Source organism: Oncorhynchus kisutch, linkage group LG24, assembly GCF_002021735.2.
Source record: "Oncorhynchus kisutch isolate 150728-3 linkage group LG24, Okis_V2, whole genome shotgun sequence".
Lineage (NCBI taxonomy): Eukaryota > Metazoa > Chordata > Actinopteri > Salmoniformes > Salmonidae > Oncorhynchus > Oncorhynchus kisutch.
In genome coordinates, this window is record NC_034197.2 from 37,427,012 (window position 1) to 37,454,403 (window position 27,392).

The 27,392-nt window shown below is 44.5% G+C and overlaps 2 protein-coding genes and 1 long non-coding RNA gene across 5 annotated transcripts in view; 2 read left to right on the top strand and 1 right to left on the bottom strand.

Moving 5' to 3' along the window:
- The first annotated feature begins 1,880 nt into the window (after window positions 1-1,880).
- Window positions 1,881-8,173, top strand: LOC109868881 (peptidyl-prolyl cis-trans isomerase FKBP1A-like). Its single transcript, XM_020458618.2, has 5 exons — window positions 1,881-2,050; window positions 2,267-2,314; window positions 5,505-5,617; window positions 6,500-6,648; window positions 6,770-8,173. Exons 1-4 carry the CDS (start codon window positions 2,014-2,016, stop codon window positions 6,626-6,628), a joined length of 327 nt encoding a protein of 108 aa, XP_020314207.1. The 5' UTR covers window positions 1,881-2,013; the 3' UTR covers window positions 6,629-6,648; window positions 6,770-8,173.
- Window positions 2,864-8,848, bottom strand: LOC116356985 (uncharacterized). Its single transcript, XR_004205268.1, has 2 exons — window positions 8,785-8,848; window positions 2,864-5,657 (listed from the first exon to the last, which is right to left on the bottom strand). It is a non-coding gene; the product is annotated as an uncharacterized LOC116356985 (long non-coding RNA).
- Window positions 8,849-9,326: 478 nt separating this feature from the next.
- Window positions 9,327-27,392, top strand: part of LOC109868950 (syntenin-1-like) — a 30,918-nt gene continuing 12,852 nt past the window's right edge. Inside the window, exons 1-4 of one of the 3 annotated variants that reach the window (XM_020458726.2) lie at window positions 9,350-9,522; window positions 14,592-14,626; window positions 16,679-16,730; window positions 19,085-19,196. In XM_020458726.2, coding sequence (XP_020314315.1) covers window positions 16,680-16,730; window positions 19,085-19,196 — 163 coding nt within the window. In that variant the 5' untranslated portion in view covers window positions 9,350-9,522; window positions 14,592-14,626; window position 16,679. Of the gene's footprint in view, window positions 9,523-9,588; window positions 9,904-14,591; window positions 14,627-16,678; window positions 16,731-19,084; window positions 19,197-27,392 lie in introns of those variants that run through there. The other 2 variants (XM_020458725.2, XM_031803915.1) reach the window with 2 other exon arrangements.

Consider the following 27,392-nt stretch of genomic DNA (forward strand, 5'->3'; position numbering starts at 1 on the left):
AGGTCTATGTTGCCGGATGTAGTTGATGACTTCAAGGTGAAGAATCCCACCAGTACAGACCTAGAGCCCATGTTTTATTCCTGCTATGTTTTCTTCAACAAGTTTGGAGGGGGGATGTCTGTGGGCATCTCCACCCTGGCATTACAGTGAGTTCCACCTGCAGGGATTGGAGACTACAATCCTAAGTATTGGTACAAATAGAATTTGAATCATGTATGGATTTATTTACATCAACATGTCTCTTCATTAGGGTGCTGTTTAGACCTTTGTCATGTCTCTAAACAGCACCCAACGAAGAGTCATGTTGATGTAAATAAATCCATACATATATTTGTACCAATGCTTGGATTCTATCTGTAGTGCGGCGGCACTTTCAGAAGTGTTTCCCCTCTTCTGTAATTGCTTGTGTACCGAGTGTAACCCTCCTCTCTCCACCCTCAGCTTTGCAGGGTATAAGCCTGGGGCCTGCAGGCAGAACCCAGCTGTGATCACAGCGTTGCGGGTCCTGTTCGCCCCTGTGCCCGTCGTCCTCCTCCTCATTGGTCTGGTGCTGTTTTATTTCTACCCCATCAATGAGGAGCGGCGCGGCCAGATCCAAAAGGAACTGCAGAAAGCAGAGTGAGTTTCCATCCAGTCCCAATACCCTACAGTGGATCTACATTACTTGGATTAATTGGTTGAGCTGATTGTATGCTAGACTGACATCTAGTGGTAGATCACTGTAGCTGTCTAGTTTTTTGTTTTTCTCGCAAATCAAATAAAAGTTTATTGGGCACGTGCACATGGTACAGCCATTTGCTTACTTGCTAATGCTCCTCAGCAATGACAAATACAAGAGTACCAATATAACAAGTAGTAAATAAAAGTAGATTTAAAAAAAAGTTAGACAAATAGTCATATGAAAATAATGTACATAATAGAATCTACAGTATGATTTTATAAAAAATAAACAAATTTATTATTATTTTATGAAGACATGTAAGCTTTCCTGATAATTCTATGACATTGTTTCACTTACAAAGCCATTTTGTTCTTTACAGGAAAGTGGTTGGAAACCAAGAAATGGAGGCAGTGGGATTGTAGACTCCGCTCAGACACAGCCAGCCTGTCTAGCTGGAAACTTCCATCTGTCAGTGTCTTTTGTCTGACATGGTGCATGACTGTTCACACCTCATCTGACACCATGCTAGGACACTGCTTCCTATTTCACTGAAGACGATTGTCATGGTCACAGGCCGAAACACAGACACGTGACTCAGCCTGTGTATTGTATCTTTGCATGTGTGTGTGTTTTCTTATCCAACCATTGTAATCACTTTTGTGTACAACAGTGGTTCCCAACCTTTCTCTGTTAATGTACCACCAACTTCATTTTTCTCTGCCCATAGTACCCCTGACGTACCCCCTCATGTGCGTTTTACCAGTAAGCCTATGGTCTTATGGATCTTCTCAAGTACCCCCTGTAGGTAGACCAGGTACCCCCTGTGGATAGGGCAGGTACCACCAGGGGTCTTAGTAGCCCTGGTTGGGAACCACTGGTGTCCAGTACTGTTCACTGGATGCAAGGACCTCAGAGTAATATGTTTGTAATAAACCACTTATATTCAAAGGGATCAAGATCGACATTTTATTTGAAGTATTTTAACCTAGTATACAGTAGGCCTAAATTCTACTCTAGTCTGGGATGCTGATGCTTCATTACAGATCAAATATATTCAAATAAATACACGGGGAAGGTAAATCTAACATCCAACAGAAGAAGAATAAACACCACGGGATCGTTTAATGGTGCGTGCATTGTTATTACATTGTTATTATTTATGAACAGAAAAAAAAGAAGAAAAATCGCGCTCAAAATGTGACGAACACTCCCACTTTTTCCCCCCGGTTTAACCGCTACATTCACATCACGTGGTAGACGCCGCTGCACGGAGACAGACGACAACAGCCGCTGAAATAGCAGATTGAAGGAAGATAATCTCTTGGTAGGGTGGAGGGATATTAACGAAGGAAATGGGAGTAGAAATTGAGACAATAACCCCGGGCGATGGTAAAATATTTTTATGCATATCTTTAGCTCAAGATTTCTGATGGATTTCCGTTAATTTATTTTAATTTCCACACAAAAAAATGCAGCTTTTAGTCTTCTCATGCCGTTATCCTGTTTTAGCGTCGCATCGTCTTTTCATGCCCGTTATCCTGTTTTAGCGTCTCGTCGTCTTTTCATGCCAGTTATCCTGTTTATCTATGGCTTTTTCTCCCACAGGAAGGACCTTCCCTAAAAAAGGACAGACGTGCGTGGTGCATTATGTTGGTGAGTTTGGGAGATTCATTTCCAGTGTCTGTTTGAATGCAAGCACCAATGCAAATTCCCTTAAATCTCAGGCCACAACCTTGGCGATTGAGTGCATTTTTTTGTTTCAATAGTAATATTTTCATTCAGGGGAATTTAATTTGGATGCAATTGCAAATACAGCTTTAGCTCTGGCCACCCAACAGTGTGTTGCGTTACGTCTTTCTGTACAAGGGAGGGCAGGTGGCTTCTTCTTCTATTGGAATGCGGTTATTACTACATTGTATAAATTGAGCAACATTGTAACATCGCGTGCGAAGTCAAGACTACTTTGTTACAATGTAGCCACCGGACACTTCATAGGTGATTACAGTAGGGTAATATAACATGCAGGTAGGTGTCTGTGTTGAGGGTTCAGACGTCGGCAGCTGCAGGGTTCAATCCGAGGTCGAGACAGACGAGACAGCGAGGGATTTAAACGCAGTCTGATACCCTGCCTTTGTTGAAGTTGAGGGGATTGGTGACGTCGGATAGAACTGTATATTGCTGTCTGATGTCTTTTTATGGACCCCCCCCCCCCCCCCATTCGTTGTAATTGTTTACTAATGAGTTAGTGTGTTATTGTAATAGTTGCAGGGGTTGGTATATTTTAGAATTTTCTCCCATGTTCTCATACGATTTAGACTATTCAATTGTCAGCTATCTAGTTGTAGGATAGCTGCTATTGTAGTCCTAACACTCTTATTGGATTATCATGTAACTTCTATTATACTCGGATTCATGCATACACAACATATTTACACCACTGGCAAGATTCTACATGTTTTACTATGTTTGCTATAGCAACAGTATTTTTTTTTTTTTTTTTCCACTTTTTGATTTCCTGCCAGAAAATGATATTTTCCTGTTATTCATGTGTGCACTGTACCCCCATGCAATAGCTGGTGCTTGAGTTAAATCACTGGGGAAGCCAAGCCAGTAAAAAAAGCCATATTTACAACCTGTGATAATTGTGTTCTTTTCTCTATAGCCCTTAGTTCATACACCACTCTGATATGCAATATGGCCGAGACAACAAAAAAGACAATAGTCACAGGGGTGGAATAAATTAGACTACACATATACTTGTTTCATCACAATACCAGAAAGCAACACATGTCCCGGTGTCCACAAAAACAAATATTGCATGTAACAAATTGTTAAATGACCTACAGCATGGTCCATCAAGTGAATGTTTTCTACAGTTTACTAAACAACTGCTGGGTTTAGATCCACGTAGTTACAGCAAGTCAGCACGAAGACAACGGGAGCAACTGCTGGGTTTAGATCCACGTAGTTACCGCAAGTCAGCACGAAGACAACGGGAGCAACTGCTGGGTTTAGATCCACGTAGTTACCGCAAGTCAGCACGAAGACAACGGGAGCAACTGCCTCCCTTATTCCTGCACCATTTACACTTCAACATTAAAACATCGTCAAATCAACTAGGCTACAGTGAAAACAAACGGAAAGATACCAAAGACAATTTAGTCCAATCAATGTTGCTAATTTATCATGTGACTGTCCATGGTACAGCTTTCTCTCTCTTTCGCTCTGTGTGTGTGTGTGTGTGTGTGTGTGTGTGCATGCAAGTTTAAAAAAAGTTGACTCGCCATACTTGTAGACTAGTTGAATGACAATGTCATTCTCCTCTCTTTCATGTTGGTAAAACATTATATGGCTTTGTCATACAGTACACTTTTAGTTTTTGTTGTCATAGGCTACCTAGCTAAAATGCTTGCTAGCCTAACTTCCTTGCATGGGCAACAATGAAACAGCTAAGTTAACTAGCTAGTTAACGTGAGACTACTAGACTACATATTGCATTTCAATCATCTCAGGCCCGTGGCTCAATATATGAATTTATGGTTAGATCAGAATCACCATCATAATCATGGAGTCCAAATCTCCATCCATGGTTTAGGAAAGGGCTAGCTACTGCAGGACAACGACACAACCAGACCAGGGACGGACAAGTTTTTCTGACAACGTTTTGCTTTGGATGCGATTTGATTGATGTAAAGCCAAATCCAAACTGGCCTCCTTTTTTGGGGGACATTTTGCATGTGCCAGGACAACCGACAGTTGAGCTCAGCTTTTTTTTAATTAACGGAGGTGAAATGCTTGCTGGCATCAATCAATCAAATGCTGTGGCGGCAACATGTCATACTCTTTTGGTCCAGACAGCATCAGATACATGGGCTACAAATATTAAGACAGAGGGGCGCTGTTTCCCTCGCTCTGATGATTTCTCCAGTGAGATTCAGCCATTTGCCAATTTTAAGGGAAAGTATGAAAACACAGAGAGATGAAAGATTAAACTATTTTATACCATTTTTCTTTTTTTATTGGTCAAATATTTTGGGGAAGCCTGGCTTCCATTGGCATCAATGATTACACTCCTCTGCCCTCATGATAAGTCAGTCTCCTATTTGCATAAATCTGCTCCCTGACGGGATATTTTTGAGACTGTCAACAACGATAACGTTCGACATCAAAGAAATTACAACTCAAAAAGTTTTTGCATTAAAAATTCCATCCTTAATAGATCATTATATTGGCCAACGCAGAGAGAGGGAGAGAGAGAAAAAAAATAATAATCTGGCCACCCAACCCCGCCACGTCTGGGATTACTATCTATATCTTGCCCCCTGATGTGCCCCACAGCAGTGCACGCCAGAGATTAGCCCCCTCCTGGCCTGATTGGTGGTAACAACAACAGTACACAATGAACGCCTCCTCGGGATGGATTGCCGAGTGCAGACGCCCAGTTATGGCCACATTTTCCTGTCACTTTGCTGCCCACCCCCAGAGACAGCTGCAGGGGCTATTTCTGCTATCGGTGGAATCCCTTCATTTGCATTCAGGGATATAGTTTTACACTAGCTCAGAAGATATATTGTTAATGCTTCATTAACTGTCGGTTTTGTCCCTTGTTGTGTTGCATAACAGTAGACATGGAAGTAGACCGACAAGAGCCACAGGATGTACGTCTTTCACCTTAAGTGTTCGTCTGCCTGCTGGAACTCAAGTTAGTTTGGGTTTTAGTACAGGAATTGCACCCCCAGTCCAGTTCTAAAATGATTACGTTGAAACGTAACAAGACATGCCACCATCTCTGTTACAGATTGTCAAAATAAATCCTCTCTGCCTCTCATTTCCTCCTCCTCAGGCTCTCTGACGGATGGACGCAAGTTTGACTCCTCCCGTGACAGGGACAAGCCCTTCAGGTTTAAAATAGGAAAACAGGAAGTGATCCGTGGCTGGGAAGAGGGAGTCGTGCAGGTAGGTGTACTGTGCAGACATTTCTGGTGTCGGTCTGCCCCTAAGGAAGTACAGGAGAAGGGTTTTTACAATGAAATTACCACGTCCTTGTAACGGAGAGGTTGCCATTTTTGCCAAAGCACAGAATGCCCCATCGGTGTATTTCTTTGCTGTGCATGAGCCCTCGGTCAAGATTATCCAGAGCAAAAACATTTATATTACTCGATGAATTGAACTGTTCCAGGTACCACCGTCTCTATCACCTTCATACATAGTATTTCTCTGAACATATGACATGCTTTGTGTGGGCTATACAAGAGACGGTTTGAAGTATTTGCATAAACCTTTACATTAGTTTCACTGTTACTAGGGCAGTACACACAGTCCGGTCTGTTTGTTGTACAGCTCTGTGATGTGTAGCTGCAGCAGATTGAAAGGGAAATGTGTGCAACAGGAGAGAGAGACTGAGGCATTGTGTTGTACTTCAAAGCAGTTCGCTGGGCTTTTGCCAGGAGGTTGATTACATAATATTCTTATCAAGGGCGACAGATGCGGTGAAGAGACGTGCCCGTATTAGTCTTTGTTGTGTTGGTGAGGCATTCTCCCAGCCAATGGCAGTTCTCCACAAGAGCCCTCAGCGTTTTCATCAGAGGCTCCACACTTATAGCATGACAAACCGCTCCCCCAATTACACAAACACACACTAAGTGTCTGGTCTGGGGTCGATTGCTGCTTTATGTACGACCAAAAAGTGATGCATAAATGAACACAATTTGAACAAAATAAAGTTGTCAACAGTATCATAAAATAAATGCTTCTTTCTGAGATAAAGCATAGAGGTTCCTGTATAGCTTTATCTCAGTGTGGCTGTGCTTGACCTACGTCCCCCTCACTACCTTGCAGATGAGTGTCGGTCAGAGAGCCAAGCTGACCTGCTCGCCTGACTTTGCCTACGGAGCAAAGGGCCACCCGGGGATCATTCCACCCAACGCCACCCTCATCTTTGATGTTGAGCTACTGAGCCTTGAATGAAGATTTATTTTGTTTTTTTTGTAAGTACTTTTGTGTTTTTGTTGTTGTTATTATCCGTAGTTGAAATAATAACACAAATGCATCTACAAGTCTATGGATTCAATCTAATCCCTTCCTCCTCTTCCTCCTCTGTCTTTGCAGGCTGCTTTCTACCATGGAAACATGTAGAAAGGCTAAGAAAGTCTGCACTTGATTCTATAAGAGACCTGAGTCTATAATTCCACCACTTTGGTCATTACTTTATCCATATATAAAAAAATCTGCGTTATCAATGACTTGGTTATTTTGTTTTTCTTTAAAAAACCTATGGGCCATAACCTTAAAACCTTACAAACCTTGATGTTTTTTTAAATCTTGAATTTTTAAAATTGTGCTTTACTTTGTTTTTTGTGAAATTATTGGTTGTGCATGGTTATATGAGTAATGCAAAATACCAATGAAATATTAGCAGCGACATTCATCTCTTTTCAAGAGAACCTATCAACAACATAGAGGGCTGGTGCTTGACGTGAAGCCTACCCGAGGAACAAAACTAAGAGAATATGAAAAGTACATGTTTGCTTCCATATCTCTCCCAGCTGAAAGTAGAACAAATATGAATAGATTTTTTTTTTGAGTTGTAGGGCTTAGTGTAATGTTGAGAGGCATAAGTGTAGTAAAATATTGAGTCATGGGATGTCTTAATGGTATAAAACAGGACCATTGTTTTGATATGTTGTATTTACCCAGACTAAATAGTGATGTTTTCTTTCATTTCGATGAACTTTATTAGGCGCTAGTGAGCATTCTGCACAGAGAAACCAGTACAGAAGAGAATTGTGGTATCATATTGCGTGTCTCTCATTACGAGACATACGAGCAACCAATTAGCCAGTTCTGCATGTCCTACATAATGATATCCTGATCTATACGTGTCAAAGCTTTGCATTTTAATATTTTTGTTGTTGTTGTTGTTGCTTATGTTTCTTTCCAAGTCAAATCTTTAACCCTGTTGAAAGCCATACATGTGTTATTAACAGTGATGGGAACCATATCGTATACTCACATTAATTGGAGTAGTGATGATTTTGAAAAGGGGGGTTGAGGAATCGATTCAATTGTGACCTCACCCACCTTATTTTGTCTCACAACTTGACATTATATATTTTTCAGATGCCATCTTTCTAAAATATGTGTATGCGACCAATACAATTTGACTTGATAACTAAGAATGACTTCTACTTTTACCTGTAATTGAATGGTAAATATTTTTTTTGTCAGCGTCATTAGACTTGACACCACACTGCCTAAATAAAAATGCTGTGTTGTGGTAGTCAGGTGATGGAGACATCCATGTTTTGTATCACATTTAAAAGTCGAAATAGAGTTATATCTAATGCATATAGAACATGTTCAGATGCTGGCCATCATTGCTCTTGATGTTACAGCTGTCTAGGCGCATGGCACAAATGCAGTCCTATGTACTGTGTATTTGTGTGCTGAGTTACATACGCCGGCACAACCAATACATGTTTTTGCAGTTGCAATAAAGTGCTCTCTACCTGCTTTGTGGAAAGTCGATTTTTTTTCTTAAATTACCGGGATATCTGGCATTAATGAGGTTGGGGTTATTAAATCATGTTTTTTTTGTTGAAATGTTGCGTTGTAATTTTAGAAGATTGACATATTATATCTGCAGTAATAGTAGAATGATAGCGTTTCGTAGTATTATTTACCCGCCAGTATTGTGATTGGCTGTGATATTCGCCTGTTGCTTTCTCCTCTCCGAGCGGCCGCCGCGGTCGAGGTTGCTTTAACTTTATGCCTGTGTTATCTAGTGGAAATCGCTATTTTCGTGGTTGCTAAAATAATACACTGTTCGCTCAAAAACAAGCACTGAATAATCGTGTAGGGGATCCTTGTACCATCTAAATCCCTGTGAAATGTATTTTTCAATAGCAAAACATTTTTGTTTTTACAGCTGTTTGAAACCGGTGAACCAAAACCGAAACTAAAAGCCTCACGCCTCGATCACACCGAGTGTTTTGAATGTTGGTACACCAGAAGTACTGTACATTCATTTCAAATGGAACTTATCGAAAGTATGAATCAAACTGTATGTCTATACGGCTTACATAAATGATAGCATAAATGGTAGCAGAAGGAGAATGTTTAACCTTTTGTCGCATAGATATCCACATGATACGAGGCGCCCGTGTCTCTGCCATGTTGCGGGTGAGGGGGAGATGTGTTTTTAATACAGCCTACTTAGTGCTGTTGCAATTCACCTAGCTTCAACATAGGGGAGACATGCTGAGACATTCTAGGTGTAGTGGCACCTTTTAAGTATCAAGGTGTTCAATTAGTGTCTGCTTTGTTATAGAAACCGAAGTGGTATCTCGGGATTGGAATAGGGTTTTATGGATTATCGTTCATATTCATAGAGATTAGAATATATATGAGCCATCACCCACAGCAAGACGTAGAAGAGTGGCAAAATTGCTCCACAGTAGTAGTAGTAGCAGCACTATGCCCCATTTTCCACTGATGAACACTTACTGAACTAACAAAATTCACAGATTGTCTTTAACCACCTCATATCGCACAATTTCAAGTACTTGCGAAAAATCTTGAAAATGAGATATTCCTGTCCATAGCTGCATGCATTATGTATGTATGCATTATGTATATATGCCCTGAGACGGCAACAGCTGATGGGCGGTCATTGGTTGTGTCACCGCCTCTGATTGACTTGGGTTTTCTCGACCAGGACATTAGCGGTGACTCAGAATATCACTTCTCAACAGCGGTGCTTTCGTCCCAAGTACGAAGCAGAAAAAGGAGTATAGTAACTAAAAGTCTGAGTTTTTTTTCTCCCCCCCCCCCTGAGATATTCACCATCAAAAACTTTTAAGGTGAGTTTAAATATGTCCAATAACATTTCCCGTTAGCTAGCGTAGCTCTCCCGGTTAGCTTGCTAGCAAATGTATCGAAACAAAGGTGGTGATTGAATTTAAGTGAGTAAAGTTATTCACCAGCGACGTGTTAGCCGAGATTGGAGAAATAAAGAAAAGAGTAACATCTTGTCTTGATACATTTAGCTAACTAGGTAACCAGTTAACCTAGGTATCTCATCGTTTAGCCACAACTTCTTGTTAGTTAGCTGATGAAAATCTGTAGCTAGCATATATATAGCTAACTAGCCAAGTTAGCTATAGCGAGATGCACTGTGCCTTCCATGTGGTTGTCTTTTATCATATGGTGTCACAGTGAGGCTATTAGCCTGGCCAGGTAAGGTAAGTACAGTTAACTGGCTAGCAAACTACATATTCAGCTACATACCTAACTAATGTTTGAACTATATTTGTTTACAAATGTTAAGTAAATCTCAATGTTTTTGAAACCTCTGACTCATGACATCATGTGTATTCTTGACTCATGCTACACAAATGTCTGTCACACTAGAGAGATGTGTAAGTTACTGTAGAGGACCTTGTGATCATTGTCATAGTCTCTACCCCCCCCCCCCCCCCCCCCCCCCCCCTCTCTGGTCTGTGAATTGGATGTGTAGTGTACAGTAGTCTTGACTTTAATGTGATCGTTGGGCATGTATAGCTTGGCTCAGTGATTGTGTTAAATGTTCCCATGATGTGCTTATTTTTATCATTTGTTTTTAAAACTTTGTAGTAGTGTCAACCACCTGTTAGTAGGGTTATGTCTTTTCAGAATTGTGTGTTGTCCGTTGTGTTGTTCTTGTAGAGGAACAAGGATTTGGCTATTTTCATGGTGTGTGGTTTGACAGTGCTACACGTGTAGGAGTGAGTATCATTTGCATCAATGTTGTGGGAACACGTGTAGGAGTGTTTTTTTTTTCTTTTTTCTTCTAAGTTCGCTGTGTGTTGTGTAGTTTTTTTTTCATTTCGTTTGTGTGTGTGTGGGAGAGAACTTGGACATTGACACTGCTACCATGTCGACCACAGTCAGTGTATCTTTGACTACCTCTAAGTTCCTGTTTCCTGTTCATGGCTTATCTTGTGATTTATTCACAAAGTGGGATGCCACAGTGTATAATATAAAAAGGAACAGCATGTGACATGAACATCTCTCTTGTACTTTTCCTTTTCAACACCATTCTCAACAACACACTGGAGACACCAACTTATAAACAAACCATCATTCACAGTGATTCTGATGTCGTACTGGAAATGCGACCAGACCAGTTCATGTCTTCTCTTCTTCCTGGAATGACCCGTATGGCTCAGGTGACATCTTAACGAATGTACGCATAGGCCTACGGAAACAATTTGATCAGAAGGACACCATAGCCAAAGGCCTGGTCCTTAAAGGCAAGGCTTGTATGTTTGAGTAGTTGAGGAGGATGATGATGATTAGTCATTCATAAGTGACTGGGCTCTTACTCCTCGGCATGGTAGGTGTCTACTGTAGACTCTGGGACAGTTTCACCTGCCACACCCTATAGTACAGCTGATCTCTATTTACTCTGTACTGGAAGTGTGTACTCTGTCATGTGATGCACTCTTGTCATTCCCTCCCGCTCTCATTCCCCCGCTCTCATTCCCCCCCTCTATCTCATCCCCTCTCTCTCTCTCTCTCTCTCTCTCTCTCTCTCTCTCTCTCTCTCTCTCTCTCTCTCTCTCTCTCTCTCTCTCTCTCTCCTCTCTCTCTCTCTCTCTCTCTCTCTCTCTCTCTCTCTCTCTCTCTCTCTCATTCCCTCCCTCCCTCCCTCTCTCTCATTCTCTGTCTCTCTCTTTCTAGTGGTTGTAAGTGAGCTTTTAGTTTCTTATTAACTCTGGCTGTAGGCCTATCTCTTCCAGTAAAAGGGAAACTGCTCTCTCATCCTGTTTGTCTCTTGCTATTCCATTAGGCCTAGATCCATTAGTCTTGCTCCACCCTCAGTCCTGTGATTATGCTAGTTTTCCATGATAACTTGTGTGTATTTGTTTACCAGCTTTGAGAGAGCGAAGGCTCAGTACCAAAACACAGACCATATCAGCCCCAATACATACTGTACATTGCCTTCAGAAAGTATTCATACCCAATTACTTATTCCACATTTTATTGTGTTACAGCCTGAATTCAAAATTGATTAAATATACTTTTCTCTACACACAATACCCCATAATGACAAAGTTAACATTTTTGCAAATGTATTGAAAATTAAATGACATATCTAATTTACATAATTATTCACACCCCTGAGTCAATACTTTGTAGAAGCACTTTTGGCAGCGATTAGAGCTGTGAGTCTTTCTGGCTAAGTCTCTAAGAGCTTTCCACACCTTTGCCCATTTATTATTTAAAAAAATCTTCAAGCTCTGTCAAGTTGGTTGACCATTTTCAGGTCTTGCCGTAGATTGTCAAATCAAAACAGTAAATCGGCCACGCAGGAACATTCACTGTCTTCTTGGTAAACATCTCCGGTGTAGATTTGGCCTTGTGTTTTAGGTTATTGTCCTGCTGAAAGGTGACTTTATCTCCCAGTCTCTGGTGGAAAGTAGACTGAACCAGATTTTCCTCTTGAATTCTGCCTGTGCTTAGCTCCGTTCCATTTCTTTTTTATTCTTGGAAAAATTCCCCAGTCCTTAACGATGACAAACATACCCATAACATGATGCAGCCACCACTATGCTTGAAAATATGGAGAGTGGTACTCCATATTAAAACACGTTTTTCAACCACTCCACAAATGTCTTGTTAACAAACTATAGTTTTGGCAAGTCTGTTAGGACTTCTACTTTGTGCATGACACAAGTCATTTTTCCAACAATTGTTTAGACCGATTATTTCACTTATAACTCACTGTATCACAATTGCAGTGGGTCAGAAGTTTACATACACTAAGTTGACTGTGCCTTTAAACAGCTTGGGATGTTCCAGAATATGATGTCATGACTTTAGAAGCTTCTGATAGGCTAATTGACATCATTAGAGTGAATTGGAGGTTTACCTGTGGATATATTTCAAGGCCTATCTTCAAACTCAGTGCCTCTTTGCTTGACATCATTAGAAAATCAAAAGAAATCAGCCAAGACTCCAGATTTTTTTTATAGACCTCCACAAGTCTGGTTCATCTTTGGAGCAATATCCAAACGCCTGAAGGTACCACGTTCATCTGTACAAACAATATTGCGCAAGTATAAACACCATGGGACCACACAGCCGTCATACTGCTCAGGAAGGAGACGCGTTCTGTCTCCTAGAGATGAACGTACGTTGATGCGAAAAGTGCAACTCAATCCCAGAACAACAGCAAAGGACCTTGTAAAGATGCTGGAGGAAACAGGTACAAAAGTATCTATATCCACAGTAAAAACGAGTTCTATATCAACAACCTGAAAGGCCGCTCAGCAAGGAAGAAGTCACTGCTCCAAAACCGCCATAAAATAGCCAAACTACGGTTTGCAACTGCACATAGTGACAAAGATCGTACTTTTTGGAGAAATGTCCTCTGGTCTGATGAAACAAAAATAGAACTGTTTGGCCATAATGACCATTGTTATGTTTGGAGGAAAAAAGGGGAGGCTTGCAAGCCGAAGAAGACCATCCCAACCGTGAAGCACGGGTGGCAGCATCATGTTGTGGGGGTGCCTTGCTGCAGGAGGGACTGGTGCACTTCACAAAATAGATGGCATCAAGAGAAAGGGATCTTGTGTGGATGTATTGAAGCAACATCTCAAGACATCAGTTAAAGCTTGGTCGGAAATGGGGTTTTCGAAATGGACAATGACCCCAAGCATACTTACAAAGTTGTGGCAAAATGGCTTAAGAACAACAAAGTGAAGATATTGGAGTGGCCATCACAAAGCACTGACCTCAATCCTATAGAAAATGTGTGTACAGAACGAGCAAGGATCCTACAAACCTGACTCAGTTACACCAGCTCTGTCAGGAGGAATGGGCCAAATTCACCCAAATTATTGTGGAAAGCTTGTGGAAGGCTACCCGAAACGTTTGACCCAAGTCAAACAATTTAAAGGCACTGCTACCAAATACTAATTGAGTGTATGTAAACATAAAATATTAAATCAATTATTATTCTCTCCTATTATTGAAATTTCACATTCTTAAAATAAAGTGGTGAACCTAACTGACCGAAGATAGGGAGTTTTTATTAGAGTTTAAATGTATTTGGCGTTGTAAACTTCCGACTTCAACTGTATGTTAGTATTGAAATTTGTGGAGTAACTACAATGTTGATGTTTTTCCCATCACAGCCATTAAACTCTAACTGTTTTTAAGTCACCATTGGCCTCATGGTGAATCCCTCACGGTGAAATTTCCTTCCTCTCCGGCAACTTCCTCTCCGGTAGTGACTGGGTGTATTGATAGACCAACCAACGTGTAATGAATAACTTCATGCTCAAAGAGCTATTCAATGTCAGCTTTAAAAAAAAATATCCATCTACCAATAGGTGCCCTTCTTTGCGAGGCATTGGAAAACCTTCCTAGTCTTTTCTGGTTGAATCTTTGTTTGAAAACCATTGCTCAGTTGAGGGACCTTACAGATAATCGTATGTGTGGGGTACAGAGGTAGTCGTTCAGAAATCACGTTAAACACCAATACTGCACACAGTGAGTCCATGCAATGACTTGTTAAGCAATAAAAGAATAAATAAAAAAATGAAAACTTTATGCTCGCCATAACAAAGGGGCTGAATACTTATTGACTCAAGACATTTCATATATAATTGTATTTTTTTTAAATCTCAAAAAACACAATTCCATTTTGACATTATGGGGTATTGTGGGTAGGCCAAATTCAAGCTATAACATAACAAAATGTGGAAAAAGTCTAGGGGGTGTGAATACTTTCTGAAGGCCTTGTACCAGGTAGAAACCACCACAAACTTCCTCAATAGGTTTCAGTGTTAATATGTGTAATGTACTTTCTTGTTTTTAGTTGATAAAATAGTTTCTATGTTCCTTGACAAAATCTTTGACGTCAATGTTTTCTTCTTGATAGTAGACATCCGGAGATCAAAAGCCCAGCTCCTTGAGGTATGTTTTGCTGTGTTGCTCGTTCAGTGACTGGGGACAAGGCAGCGGTACAAACGGGCTGCAGGTTGAGGCTTACATAACATGTTTTTTAACTGATGACGTACCCTGGGGGATTGCTGTGTGTGAACAATGACACATTCTGCCTGTTGTATGTTTTGACTGTTACAAACTGAAATGCTCAAATCAACCTACATTGTTTTACATGTCGAGGTCCGGTAACCTTGATGTTATGAAAATGCTTTTAGAACATAATAAAATATTTTTTTGAGCACCTAGCTCAGGATAGAAAGATGTGGCCTCTGTGCCTAGCTCAGGATAGAAATATGTGGCCTCTGTGCCTAGCTCAGGATAGAAAGATGTGGCCTCTGTGCCTAGCTCAGGATAGAAAGATGTGGCCTCTGTGCCTAGCTCAGGATAGAAAGATGTGGCCTCTGTGCCTAGCTCAGGATAGAAAGATGTGGCCTCTGTGCCTAGCTCAGGATAGAAAGATGTGGCCTCTGTGCCTAGCTCAGGATAGAAAGATGTGGCCTCTGTGCCTAGCTCAGGATAGAAAGATGTGGCCTCTGTGCCTAGCTCAGGATAGAAAGATGTGGCCTCTGTGCCTAGCTCAGGATAGAAAGATGTGGCCTCTGTGCCTAGCTCAGGATAGAAAGATGTGGCCTCTGTGCCTAGCTCAGGATAGAAAGATGTGGCCTCTGTGCCTAGCTCAGGATAGAAAGATGTGGCCTCGGCGCCTAGCTCAGGATAGAAAGATGTGGCCTCGGGAGCCTCCTTCTAGATAGCTAGGTGTCTGTTCTGAAAGAGTTCGCTCCAGACATGTAGTGTTGCTAACAGTGTCCACTTTTATTAAATCAATTGCAGGTAGTTGTGAGACTTTATTTTAGACCTTTTTATTTAAATAGGCTAGTCAGTTATGAACAAATTCTTAATTTCAATGAAGGCCTAGGAATAGTGGGAGCAGAACAGCCTTCTTCGGTTACCAAATGATGCTGCCAATGTCGCTAGGCTACCTAGCAAAATATCAATGGTAGCTGAGCTTGCCGTGGTTTCGGACTAGTTGGCTAGCTAGCCCACCTTGCACTGTGCAAGGTGTGTATATATATTTTTTTCTCAATTTATCGTTCATACCATGTTACCTGGCTAGTCTCTTAATTAACAGGATAGCCTTCTACAAAGGCACTCATTTTCATAATTTTTGTATTGTCAAAATTTCAAACATTCTCAATGAGGCTACAAACATGCAATCTAATCTTGGCTGCTTGTCAGACGAACCATTCAAGTGATGTCATTGATGACACGTTATCAAGATGGAGGCACGCAGTAGTCAGATGAGGCCATTTAAAAAAAAAAAAAGGTTTTAACATTAAATATGAGCTTTTGGCATTTTTAAGGGTAGGAACATTCTTCTTTATCACATTTTTCTTATCAAAACCACCTTAACTTACTACAGTCAGTTTCTAGCCTACATTGTTTGTTCTAGAACTCGCCCAGCCTACAGTATGTGGATAAGAAGGGTATCTCTGACTTGTTTGCTTGTTAGTTAGGTCTTTTATAGGGTGTTCTGACCACACCCACTTCTCAGCTTACATCACATCTTTGTTGCCGTTAGCTACCCTTCTCTCTCTTTTCCGTCTCACAATAATGAAAGGATGAGTGATGATGGGAAGAGGTCTGGAAGTGCAGAAATGGATCATGGTGGATTAGTGGTGAAAAACGTAAGCCTCAATTGAAAAACAGGAATTTCATTATGAGCTTTATGGCCTGGGAGTCCCCATGCCATGTGTGTCACTCTTTCAGAGCTCTTTCAGAGCTGTGTATGGGCACGGGTCTATGGACAGACAGACAGACCGCTCTGTTCTCCAACCCTCTCTCTGTGTGGTCCATAGCCCCCCCCCCCCCCCCTCTCTGATCCTGTCTTCTGCCACATTATTCTCAGCTAGTGATCTGCCATCAAAGGTTAGCAGTTTATGGGTGAGATTCTCTCTCCTTTGTATTGTGGTATTTACTCTTCTCATGTCAACATCGACAGTTTCCTTTGTGTTCTTCCCACAGAATGTCGCTGTATCCATCCCTCGAGGATCTTAAGGTGGACAAGGTCATGAAGGTAAGGAAAACCCAGTATCGGACAGAATACTGGACTTTTTTCAAAGTAGGCTACTCTGACCTCCTCCCGGGTGGCTAAAACCAAATGAAAATCGACCTTGTTCTTTGTTAAAGAGAGGAAGAAAAATACAAAGCATCAGCCAAAGTGTTCTAGTGTCCATTATATTTTCTCTAGGCAGCAGGTAGCCTAGCGGTTAAGAGCGTTGGGCTAGAAACCAAAAGGTTGCTGGTTCGAATCCCGAGCCGACTAGAGGGAAAAATCTGTCTGTGCCCTTAAGCAAGGCTCTTAACCCTAATTGCTCCTGTAAGTTGCTCTGGATAAGACCGTCTACTAAATGACTAGAATGTAATGTCTAGTGACATTTTTATCTTCCAAATGTCAGTTTTCTGGTGTCCGTTACTCTGTCTAGGCTGCAGGTGTTCTGGTGTCCGTTACTCTGTCTAGGCTCCAGGTTTTCTGGTGTCCGTTACTCTGTCTAGGCTCCAGGTTTTCTGGTGTCCGTTACTCTGTCTAGGCTGCAGGTGTTCTAGTGTCCGTTACTCTGTCTAGGCTCCAGGTGTTCTAGTGTCCGTTACTCTGTCTAGGCTCCAGGTGTTCTAGTGTCCGTTACTCTGTCTAGGCTGCAGGTGTTCTAGTGTCCGTTACTCTGTCTAGGCTGCAGGTGTTCTAGTGTCCGTTACTCTGTCTAGGCTGCAGGTGTTCTAGTGTCCGTTACTCTGTCTAGGCTGCAGGTGTTCTGGGGGGGGGTACCCTCGTACTGTAAGAGTTGTATACACAGTGAGTTAGGACTGTGCACTAATTCCAAAAAGCTCTGTGAGACTGTAAAGTCCATGGAGAAGCATCTTTTTACGGCTGGCCATGCTTTCCACCTGGTTACCACTACCCCAGTCAACAGCTCTGCACCCCCCACAGCAACTTGCCCAATCCCCCCACCCCCACTTCTCTTTCACCCAAGTCCTGAAAGAGCTGCAAAATCTGGACCCCTACAAATCAGCTGGGCTAGACAATCTGGACCCCCTCTTTCTAAAATGTTCTTCCGAAGTTGTTGCAACCCCCATTACCTATTACTAGCCTGTTCAACCTCTTTCGTACCGTCTGAGATCCCTAAAGATTGGAAAGCTGCCGCGGTTATCCCCCTCTGGTCATGGGTGCACCTCAGCCATGCTTAAGGTCCTAAACAATATCATAACCGGCATCGATAAAAGACAGTACTGTGCTGCCGTCTTCATCGACCTGGCCAGGGCTTTCGACTCTGTCAATCACAGCATTCTTATTGGCAGACTCAAAAGCCTTGGTTTCTCAAATGACTGCCTTGCCTGGTTCACCAACTACTTCTCAGACAGAGTTCAGTGTGCCAAATCGGACGGCCGGTTGTCCGGACCTCTAGCAGTCTCTATGAGGGGTGCCACAGGGTTCAATTCTCAGGCCGACTCCTTTCTCTACGAGTGACTAGAGAAGGCCAGCCAACCCTGGTATACAAAGTACAGTGGTGCATAAGGGTTTTGCAGTTTAAAATAAATCTCAAAGTGCCATGGTAGAGAGTGTCAATTGATCTCAAACACTGAGCGGAAGCATTCATATATAAAATATCCCCATAGTCTAGTAAAGGCATAAATGTAGCTGATACTAGCCTCCTTCTGGCTTCAAAAGAAAAACAGGCCTTATTCCTAAAATAAAATCCCAATTTCAGCTTCAATTTCAATGTAAGTTGTTGAATATGCAATTTTAAAAGAGAGGCCGTCATCAATTAAAATTCCAAGCTATTTATGAGGTTACAACCTCAATCTCCTTGCCCTGACAGGTAGTCATAGGTGAAAGGTTCAGAGGTCTATTTCTTGCATTAGAAAACACCATTAGTTTAGTTTTGTCAGTATTGAGGATAAGCTTCAATTGACACAAGGTATGTTGAACAGTATAAAAAGCAGTTTGCATGTTCTGGAAAGCTTTTGTAAGAGACGAGGCACAACAGTAAATAACCGTATCATCAGCATAAAAATGAAGTTGTGTATTTTGGACATTTTTGTCTAAATCATTTATATAAATAGTGAATAAGAGAGGACCAAGTACAGAGCCTTGGGGCACACCATTCAAGACCATTCAATTTAACAGACATAAGCCCATCAAATTGACAGATTTTTCAATTGTGTTATCGTCTGCACGTTTGTTTATCCCATGTGTAACTGTTGTTTGTGTCGCACTACTTTGCTTTATCTTGGCCAGGTCACAGTTGTAAATGAGAACTTGTTCGCAACTTGGCCTACCTGGTTGAATAAAGGTGAAAAGAAAAGAAAAATATATATATATTTAGTTTCAGTGTGGCGACTTAATAAACATCGTTACTGTCTTTCTCCTAGGCTCAGACCCAATTTTCCCATACCACTGCTACCCCAGCCATCGCTGAGGGGACCTACCAGTCGCAGGCTGCTGTGCTGGGGATGCCATCATCAGGGGAGTCCACCTGCTTCTGTGAGGCCTATACCACATGTTAAAGGGATACCTCTGGACTTCCTCAGTGTCGTATGAACACGTGGATACCATTTTGTTATGTCTTCCAGTCATTGCACTAAAGTTACTGTGCAACTTCCTTCAAACTGCACGCAGAGATACGTTGAGTATCACAGACCATATTCTGTAGTTTCACTGTTGGTTTGCCTTCCTCCAGACCAGGGTGTTCCTATTGACAAAACTTCTCAAGAGTAGGATTGCTGCTCTTTGGATCAGGTCCTTCCGTGTCCATGTAATCTTATTCATTATGATCTGAAAGGAAACACTGATCCTAGAGCAGCACTTATACTCTGAGACACTTTTTGAATACAGTCCCTGGTCTCTCACTTTCTTTCTACTCTCCCTTTCGTCTCTTGGTTTCCCTTTCCATCTGTGTCTGTTTTGGGGCTCTTCTCTGAATCAGGCCGTTGTTAGTGGTGAAAGGCCTTTCGGCTCTGTAGTGCGGTGTTGAGAGGAGATAAAGACGCGCTGAGGATTAGAGGCAGTTGGAGGGTATGGGGTCTTATAGAATGTTCTTTAGCTCAGCTCCTACTCTGTGGATTGGTCGCCGCTCAGTCTGTCTTTCATTGAGTGAGGGTGAAATGGGCAGGGAGACCACAGTGAGCAGGGATTCCAATAGGGAGAGGGAGGGAGGACTACCAGATAAAAGGAAGGTGGACAGGGCCCACACAGGGAGGGGAAAAAAGGTGGTTTTCTGCTCTTTTTCACTTGTTCCTCTCTTCCACTCTCTCATTCTCTCTTTCTCAGTATGGGATGTGCTCTGGGCTTTGGTTTTCTCCCAGTGGAGCTAGCTAATGGTTGACATTGAGACGGCTGGCTTGGTAGCAGCACTGGGAGGGGAGTTTTCTTCCTCAGGCCTGAAGGGGACAGACAGGAAAGGTGGTGAAGGAAATGGCCCTGCATGACATCACCACTGGACCTCAGCCCAACCACAGCTCTCACTGCTGTCCACTTTCTCATTTCCTCCAATCATGTCTTATCTCTGCATCCCCTCTCATTGCTCTCCCTTCATTCCCTCACACACCACCACCACTGTTCTGTCATTACACATCACCACCACCACTGTTCTGTCATTACACATCACCACCACCACTGTTCTGTCATTACACATCACCACCACTTCTGTCATTACACATCACCACCACCACTTCTGTCATTACACATCACCACCACCTCTGTTCTGTCATTACACATCACCACCACCTCTGTTCTGTCATTACACATCACCACCTCCTCTGTTCTGTCATTACACATCACCACCTCCTCTGTTCTGTCATTACACATCACCACCTCCTCTGTTCTGTCATTACACATCACCACCTCCTCTGTTCTGTCATTACACATCACCACCTCCTCTGTTCTGACATCACCACCTCCTCTGTTCTGACATCACCACCTCCTCTGTTCTGACATCACCACCTCCTCTGTTCTGACATCACCACCTCCTCTGTTCTGACATCACCACCTCTGTTCTGACATCACCACCTCCTCTGTTCTGACATCACCACCTCCTCTGTTCTGACATCACCACCTCCTCTGTTCTGTCATTACACATCACCACCACCTCTATTCTGTCATTACACATCACCTCCACCTCTGTTCTGTCATTACACATCACCACCACCTCTGTTCTGTCATTACACATCACCACCACCTCTGTTCTGTCATTACACATCACCACCACCTCTGTTCTGTCATTACACATCACCACCACCTCTGTTCTGTCATTACACATCACCACCACCTCTGTTCTGTCATTACACATCACCACCACCTCTGTTCTGTCATTACACATCACCACCACCTCTGTTCTGTCATTACACATCACCTCCACCTCTGTTCTGTCATTACACATCACCTCCACCTCTGTTCTGTCATTACACATCACCTCCACCTCTGTTCTGTCATTACACATCACCACCACCTCTGTTCTGTCATTACACATCACCACCACCTCTGTTCTGTCATTACACATCACCACCACCTCTGTTCTGTCATTACACATCACCTCCACCTCTGTTCTGTCATTACACATCACCACCACCTCTGTTCTGTCATTACACATCACCACCACCTCTGTTCTGTCATTACACATCACCACCACCTCTGTTCTGTCATTACACATCACCACCACCTCTGTTCTGTCATTACACATCACCACCACCTCTGTTCTGTCATTACACATCACCACCACCTCTGTTCTGTCATTACACATCACCACCACCTCTGTTCTGTCATTACACATCACCACCACCTCTGTTCTGTCATTACACATCACCACCACCTCTGTTCTGTCATTACACACCTCTGTTCTGTTATTATACACCTCCTCCTCCTCTTGTTCTGTTATTACACATCACTACCTCCTCTGTTCTGTCATTCATCTTTCATATATTTTCATTTTCTCCTTTAAAAAATCCTTCTCTCTTACATTTTCTTAATTCTTCCTCTCGGCAAATGTCCACATGCTGTGATCTGTAGAGGCCAGTGTTGTCGTCAGGCTCAGCCCCGGTGATCCGTAGAGGCCAGTGTTGTCGTCAGGCTCAGCCCCGGTGATCCGTAGAGGCCAGTGTTGTCGTCAGGCTCAGCCCCGGTGATCCGTAGAGGCCAGTGTTGTCGTCAGGCTCAGCCCCGGTGATCCGTAGAGGCCAGTGTTGTCGTCAGGCTCAGCCCCGGTGATCCGTAGAGGCCAGTGTTGTCGTCAGGCTCAGCCCCGGTGATCCGTAGAGGCCAGTGTTGTCGTCAGGCTCAGCCCCGGTGATCCGTAGAGGCCAGTGTTGTCGTCAGGCTCAGCCCCGGTGATCCGTAGAGGCCAGTGTTGTCGTCAGGCTCAGCCCCGGTGATCCGTAGAGGCCAGTGTTGTCGTCAGGCTCAGCCCCGGTGATCCGTAGAGGCCAGTGTTGTCGTCAGGCTCAGCCCCGGTGATCCGTAGAGGCCAGTGTTGTCGTCAGGCTCAGCCCCGGTGATCCGTAGAGGCCAGTGTTGTCGTCAGGCTCAGCCCCGGTGATCCGTAGAGGCCAGTGTTGTCGTCAGGCTCAGCCCCGGTGATCCGTAGAGGCCAGTGTTGTCGTCAGGCTCAGCCCCGGTGATCCGTAGAGGCCAGTGTTGTCGTCAGGCTCAGCCCCGGTGATCCGTAGAGGCCAGTGTTGTCGTCAGGCTCAGCCCCGGTGATCCGTAGAGGCCAGTGTTGTCGTCAGGCTCAGCCCCGGTGATCCGTAGAGGCCAGTGTTGTCGTCAGGCTCAGCCCCGGTGATCCGTAGAGGCCAGTGTTGTCGTCAGGCTCAGCCCCGGTGATCCGTAGAGGCCAGTGTTGTCGTCAGGCTCAGCCCCGGTGATCCGTAGAGGCCAGTGTTGTCGTCAGGCTCAGCCCCGGTGATCCGTAGAGGCCAGTGTTGTCGTCAGGCTCAGCCCCGGTGATCCGTAGAGGCCAGTGTTGTCGTCAGGCTCAGCCCCGGTGATCCGTAGAGGCCAGTGTTGTCGTCAGGCTCAGCCCCGGTGATCCGTAGAGGCCAGTGTTGTCGTCAGGCTCAGCCCCGGTGATCCGTAGAGGCCAGTGTTGTCGTCAGGCTCAGCCCCGGTGATCCGTAGAGGCCAGTGTTGTCGTCAGGCTCAGCCCCGGTGATCCGTAGAGGCCAGTGTTGTCGTCAGGCTCAGCCCCGGTGATCCGTAGAGGCCAGTGTTGTCGTCAGGCTCAGCCCCGGTGATCCGTAGAGGCCAGTGTTGTCGTCAGGCTCAGCCCCGGTGATCCGTAGAGGCCAGTGTTGTCGTCAGGCTCAGCCCCGGTGATCCGTAGAGGCCAGTGTTGTCGTCAGGCTCAGCCCCGGTGATCCGTAGAGGCCAGTGTTGTCGTCAGGCTCAGCCCCGGTGATCCGTAGAGGCCAGTGTTGTCGTCAGGCTCAGCCCCGGTGATCCGTAGAGGCCAGTGTTGTCGTCAGGCTCAGCCCCGGTGATCCGTAGGAGCCAGGTGTGAGGTCAGGCTCAGCCCCGGTGATACGTAGGAGCCAGGTGTGAGGTCAGGCTCAGCCCCGGTGATCCGTAGAGGCCAGGTGTGAGGTCAGGCTCAGCCCGGTGCTCCGTAGGGGCCAGGGATGAGGTTAGATGAAAGAGTAAAACTAACACTGAGACATCATTTAATCCCTGGGGTTTACAGATCACTGCAACTCTGAGAGGTAATGGTATTGCAGATTACACCAGGGCAAGGTCAGTTCATATCCTATATTAGCTGAGTGGTAGTTGTGTGTGTGTGTGTGTGTGTGTGTGAGAAGAGAGGCCAATAGTTACATTATTAAATGAGTATGTGTGTTAACCAAACCAATGCGTAGACTGAGCAGTCCTTGGTCTTTTATATATATTTTTCCTGTCCAATAGGAAGAGATCCTCTAATGATGCGTGTAGGCGGTGGTTAGTTGAATCACTGACAGCAAATTCGTCTCCCATACAGCATCTGTGGACCGTGTGGGTGGATGTTCTGTGTCAATCATGTGTATTCCTTAGTTTGAACCAAAAATAGTGTCCTATAGCCTATGCCTTTTAATGTTTATTGTGGGGGTGCTGTGTGACTGTCTGGCTGATCGTGTCAATTTCCCACATGCCTTGGTGTACACGTGTCCTTTAACTTTCCACCCAAACTTTATTCCTAAAAACATATATTTATTGTTTTTCACATTTTACGATCATAAATAGTTCACATGAATACAATTCAACATTCACATCAATATATTTGAGTTCATAATTACATAATTTACAGATGTAATAGTCGGTCTTCTTTTTTAAAATATTCTGTTTTGATTTGTAAAAAAAACACCAGTGTTCATAATGCACCTCGTCTTCCAGATGTTACTGTCGACGGTAAACCTTTAGTAACGTCGACCGTAAGCCTTTAGTAACGTCGACCGTAAGCCTTTAGTAACGTCGACCGTAAGCCTTTAGTAACGTCGACCGTAAGCCTTTAGTAACGTCGACCGTAAGCCTTTAGTAACGTCGACCGTAAGCCTTTAGTAACGTCGACCGTAAGCCTTTAGTAACGTCGACCGTAAGCCTTTAGTAACGTCGACCGTAAGCCTTTAGTAACGTCGACCGTAAGCCTTTAGTAACGTCGACCGTAAGCCTTTAGTAACGTCGACCGTAAGCCTTTAGTAACGTCGACCGTAAGCCTTTAGTAACGTCGACCGTAAGCCTTTAGTAACGTCGACCGTAAGCCTTTAGTAACGTCGACCGTAAGCCTTTAGTAACGTCGACCGTAAGCCTTTAGTAACGTCGACCGTAAGCCTTTAGTAACGTCGACCGTAAGCCTTTAGTAACGTTGACCGTAAGCCTTTAGTAACGTCGACCGTAAGCCTTTAGTAACGTCGACTGTTAACCTTTAGTAACGTTGACCGTAAACCTTTAGTAATGTCGTCCATGTGAAATATCAAAGACACAGTAAAAGACAGACTTGGGATTTACAGTGGATTTGGAAAGTATTCAGACCAATTCCCTTTTTCCTCAAACTATTTCTTCAATCTATAATGACAAAGCAAAAACATTTTTATTAAAAATAAAAAACTGAAATATTTGATTTACGTATGTATTCCGACCCTTTGCTATGAGACTCGAAATTGAGCTCAGGTGCATCCTGTTTCCATTGATCATTCTAGATGTTTCTACAACTTGATTGGGGTACACCTGTGGTAAATTCAATTGATTGGACATGATTTGGAAAGGTTGCGTGTCGGAGCAAAAACCAAGCCATGAGGTCGAAGGAGTTGTCCGTAGACCTCCGAGACAGGATTGTGTCGAGGCACAGAACAACAAAAAATGTCTGCAGCATTGAAGGTCCCCCAAGGACAGTGGACGCCATCATTCTTAAAAGGAAGACATTTGGAACCAACAAGACTCCTAGAGCTGGCCGCCCTGCCAAACTGAGCAATCGGGGGAGAAGGGCCTTGGTCAGGGAGGTGACTAAGAACCCAATGGTCAATTTGAAAGCGCTCCAGAGTTCCTCTTTGGAGATGGGAGAACATTCCAGAAGGACAACCATCTCTGCAGCACTCCACCAATCAGGCCTTTATGGTAGAGTTGCCAGGCGGAAGCTACTCCTCAGTAAAAGGCACATGACAGCCCGCTTGGAGTTTGCCAAAAGGCACCTAAAGTACTCTCAGACCATGAGAAAGAAGATTCTCTGGTCTGATGAAACCAAGATTGAACTCTTTGGCCTGAATGCCAAGCATCACGTCTGGAGGAAACCTGGCACCATCCCTACGGTGAAGCATGGTGGTGGCAGCGTTATGCTGTGGGGATGTTGTTCAGCGGCAGGGACTGGGAGACTAGTGAAGCATGGTGGCGGCAGCGTCATGCTGTGGGGATGTTGTTCAGCGGCAGGCAGACTGGGAGACTAGTGAAGCATGGTGGCAGCAGCGTCATGCTGTGGGGATGTTGTTCAGCGGCAGGGACTGGGAGACTAGTGAAGCATGGTGGCGGCAGCGTCATGCTGTGGGGATGTTGTTCAGCGGCAGGGACTGGGAGACTAGTGAAGCATGGTGGCAGCAGCGTCATGCTGTGGGGATGTTGTTCAGCGGCAGGGAGACTGGTAGACTAGTGAAGCATGGTGGCGGCAGCGTCATGCTGTGGGGATGTTGTTCAGCGGCAGGGAGACTAGTAGACTAGTGAAGCATGGTGGTGGCAGCGTCATGCTGTGGGGATGTTGTTCAGCGGCAGGGACTGGGAGACTAGTGAAGCATGGTGGCGGCAGCATGTTGTGGGGATGTTGTTCAGCGGCAGGGACTGGGAGACTAGTGAAGCATGGTGGCGGCAGTGTCATGCTGTGGGGATGTTGTTCAGCGGCAGGGAGACTGGTAGACTGGTCAGGATCCAGGTAAAGATGAATGGAGCAAAGTACAGAGATCTTTGATGAAAACCCTGCTCCAGACCGCTCAGGACCTCCGACTGGGGCAAAGGTTCACCTTCCAGCAGAAGAAACGATTCTTAAGCACAAAGCCAAGACAACAGAGAAGTGGCTTCGGGACAAGTCTCTGAATGTCCTTGAGTGTTCCAGCCAGAACCTGGACTTGAACCAGATCGAACATCTCTGGAGAGACCTGAGAATAGCTGTGCAGCAACGCTCCCCATCCAACCTGACAGAGCTTGAGAGGATCTGCAGAGAAGAATGTGAGCAACTCTCAAAATACAGGTGTGCCAAGCTTGTAGCATCATACCCAAGAAGACTCAAGGCTGTATTCGCTGCCAAAGGTGCTTCAACAAGGTACTGAGTAACTGACCTACAGAGGACCATGCTCTACCAACTGAGCTACAGAGGACAGTGCGTGCTCTACCAACTGAGCTACAGAGGACCGTGCGTGCTCTACCAACTGAGCTACAGAGGACCGTGCGTGCTCTACCAACTGAGCTACAGAGGACCGTGCGTGCTCTACCAACTGAGCTACAGAGGACCGTGCGTGCTCTACCAACTGAGCTACAGAGGACCGTGCGTGCTCTACCAACTGAGCTACAGAGGACCGTGCGTGCTCTACCAACTGAGCTACAGAGGACCGTGCGTGCTCTACCAACTGAGCTACAGAGGACCGTGCGTGCTCTACCAACTGAGCTACAGAGGACCGTGCGTGCTCTACCAACTGAGCTACAGAGGACCGTGCGTGCTCTACCAACTGAGCTACAGAGGACCGTGCGTGCTCTACCAACTGAGCTACAGAGGACCGTGCGTGCTCTACCAACTGAGCTACAGAGGACCGTGCGTGCTCTACCAACTGAGCTACAGAGGACCGTGCGTGCTCTACCAACTGAGCTACAGAGGACCGTGCGTGCTCTACCAACTGAGCTACAGAGGACCGTGCGTGCTCTACCAACTGAGCTACAGAGGACCGTGCGTGCTCTACCAACTGAGCTACAGAGGACCGTGCGTGCTCTACCAACTGAGCTACAGAGGACCGTGCGTGCTCTACCAACTGAGCTACAGAGGACCGTGCGTGCTCTACCAACTGAGCTACAGAGGACCGTGCGTGCTCTACCAACTGAGCTACAGAGGACCGTGCGTGCTCTACCAACTGAGCTACAGAGGACCGTGCGTGCTCTACCAACTGAGCTACAGAGGACCGTGCGTGCTCTACCAACTGAGCTACAGAGGACCGTGCGTGCTCTACCAACTGAGCTACAGAGGACCGT

What these genes read in the sequence shown, in the direction of transcription:
- LOC109868881 (XM_020458618.2), top strand. Translation starts at nt 2,014, where the DNA reads ATGGGAGTAGAAATTGAGACAATAACCCCGGGCGATG. An exon ending in GACAATAACCCCGGGCGATG is followed by an intron (nt 2,051 to 2,266) that starts GTAAAATATTTT and finishes TTTCTCCCACAG; the next exon opens with GAAGGACCTTCCCTAAAAAA. An exon ending in GGGAAGAGGGAGTCGTGCAG is followed by an intron (nt 5,618 to 6,499) that starts GTAGGTGTACTG and finishes ACTACCTTGCAG; the next exon opens with ATGAGTGTCGGTCAGAGAGC.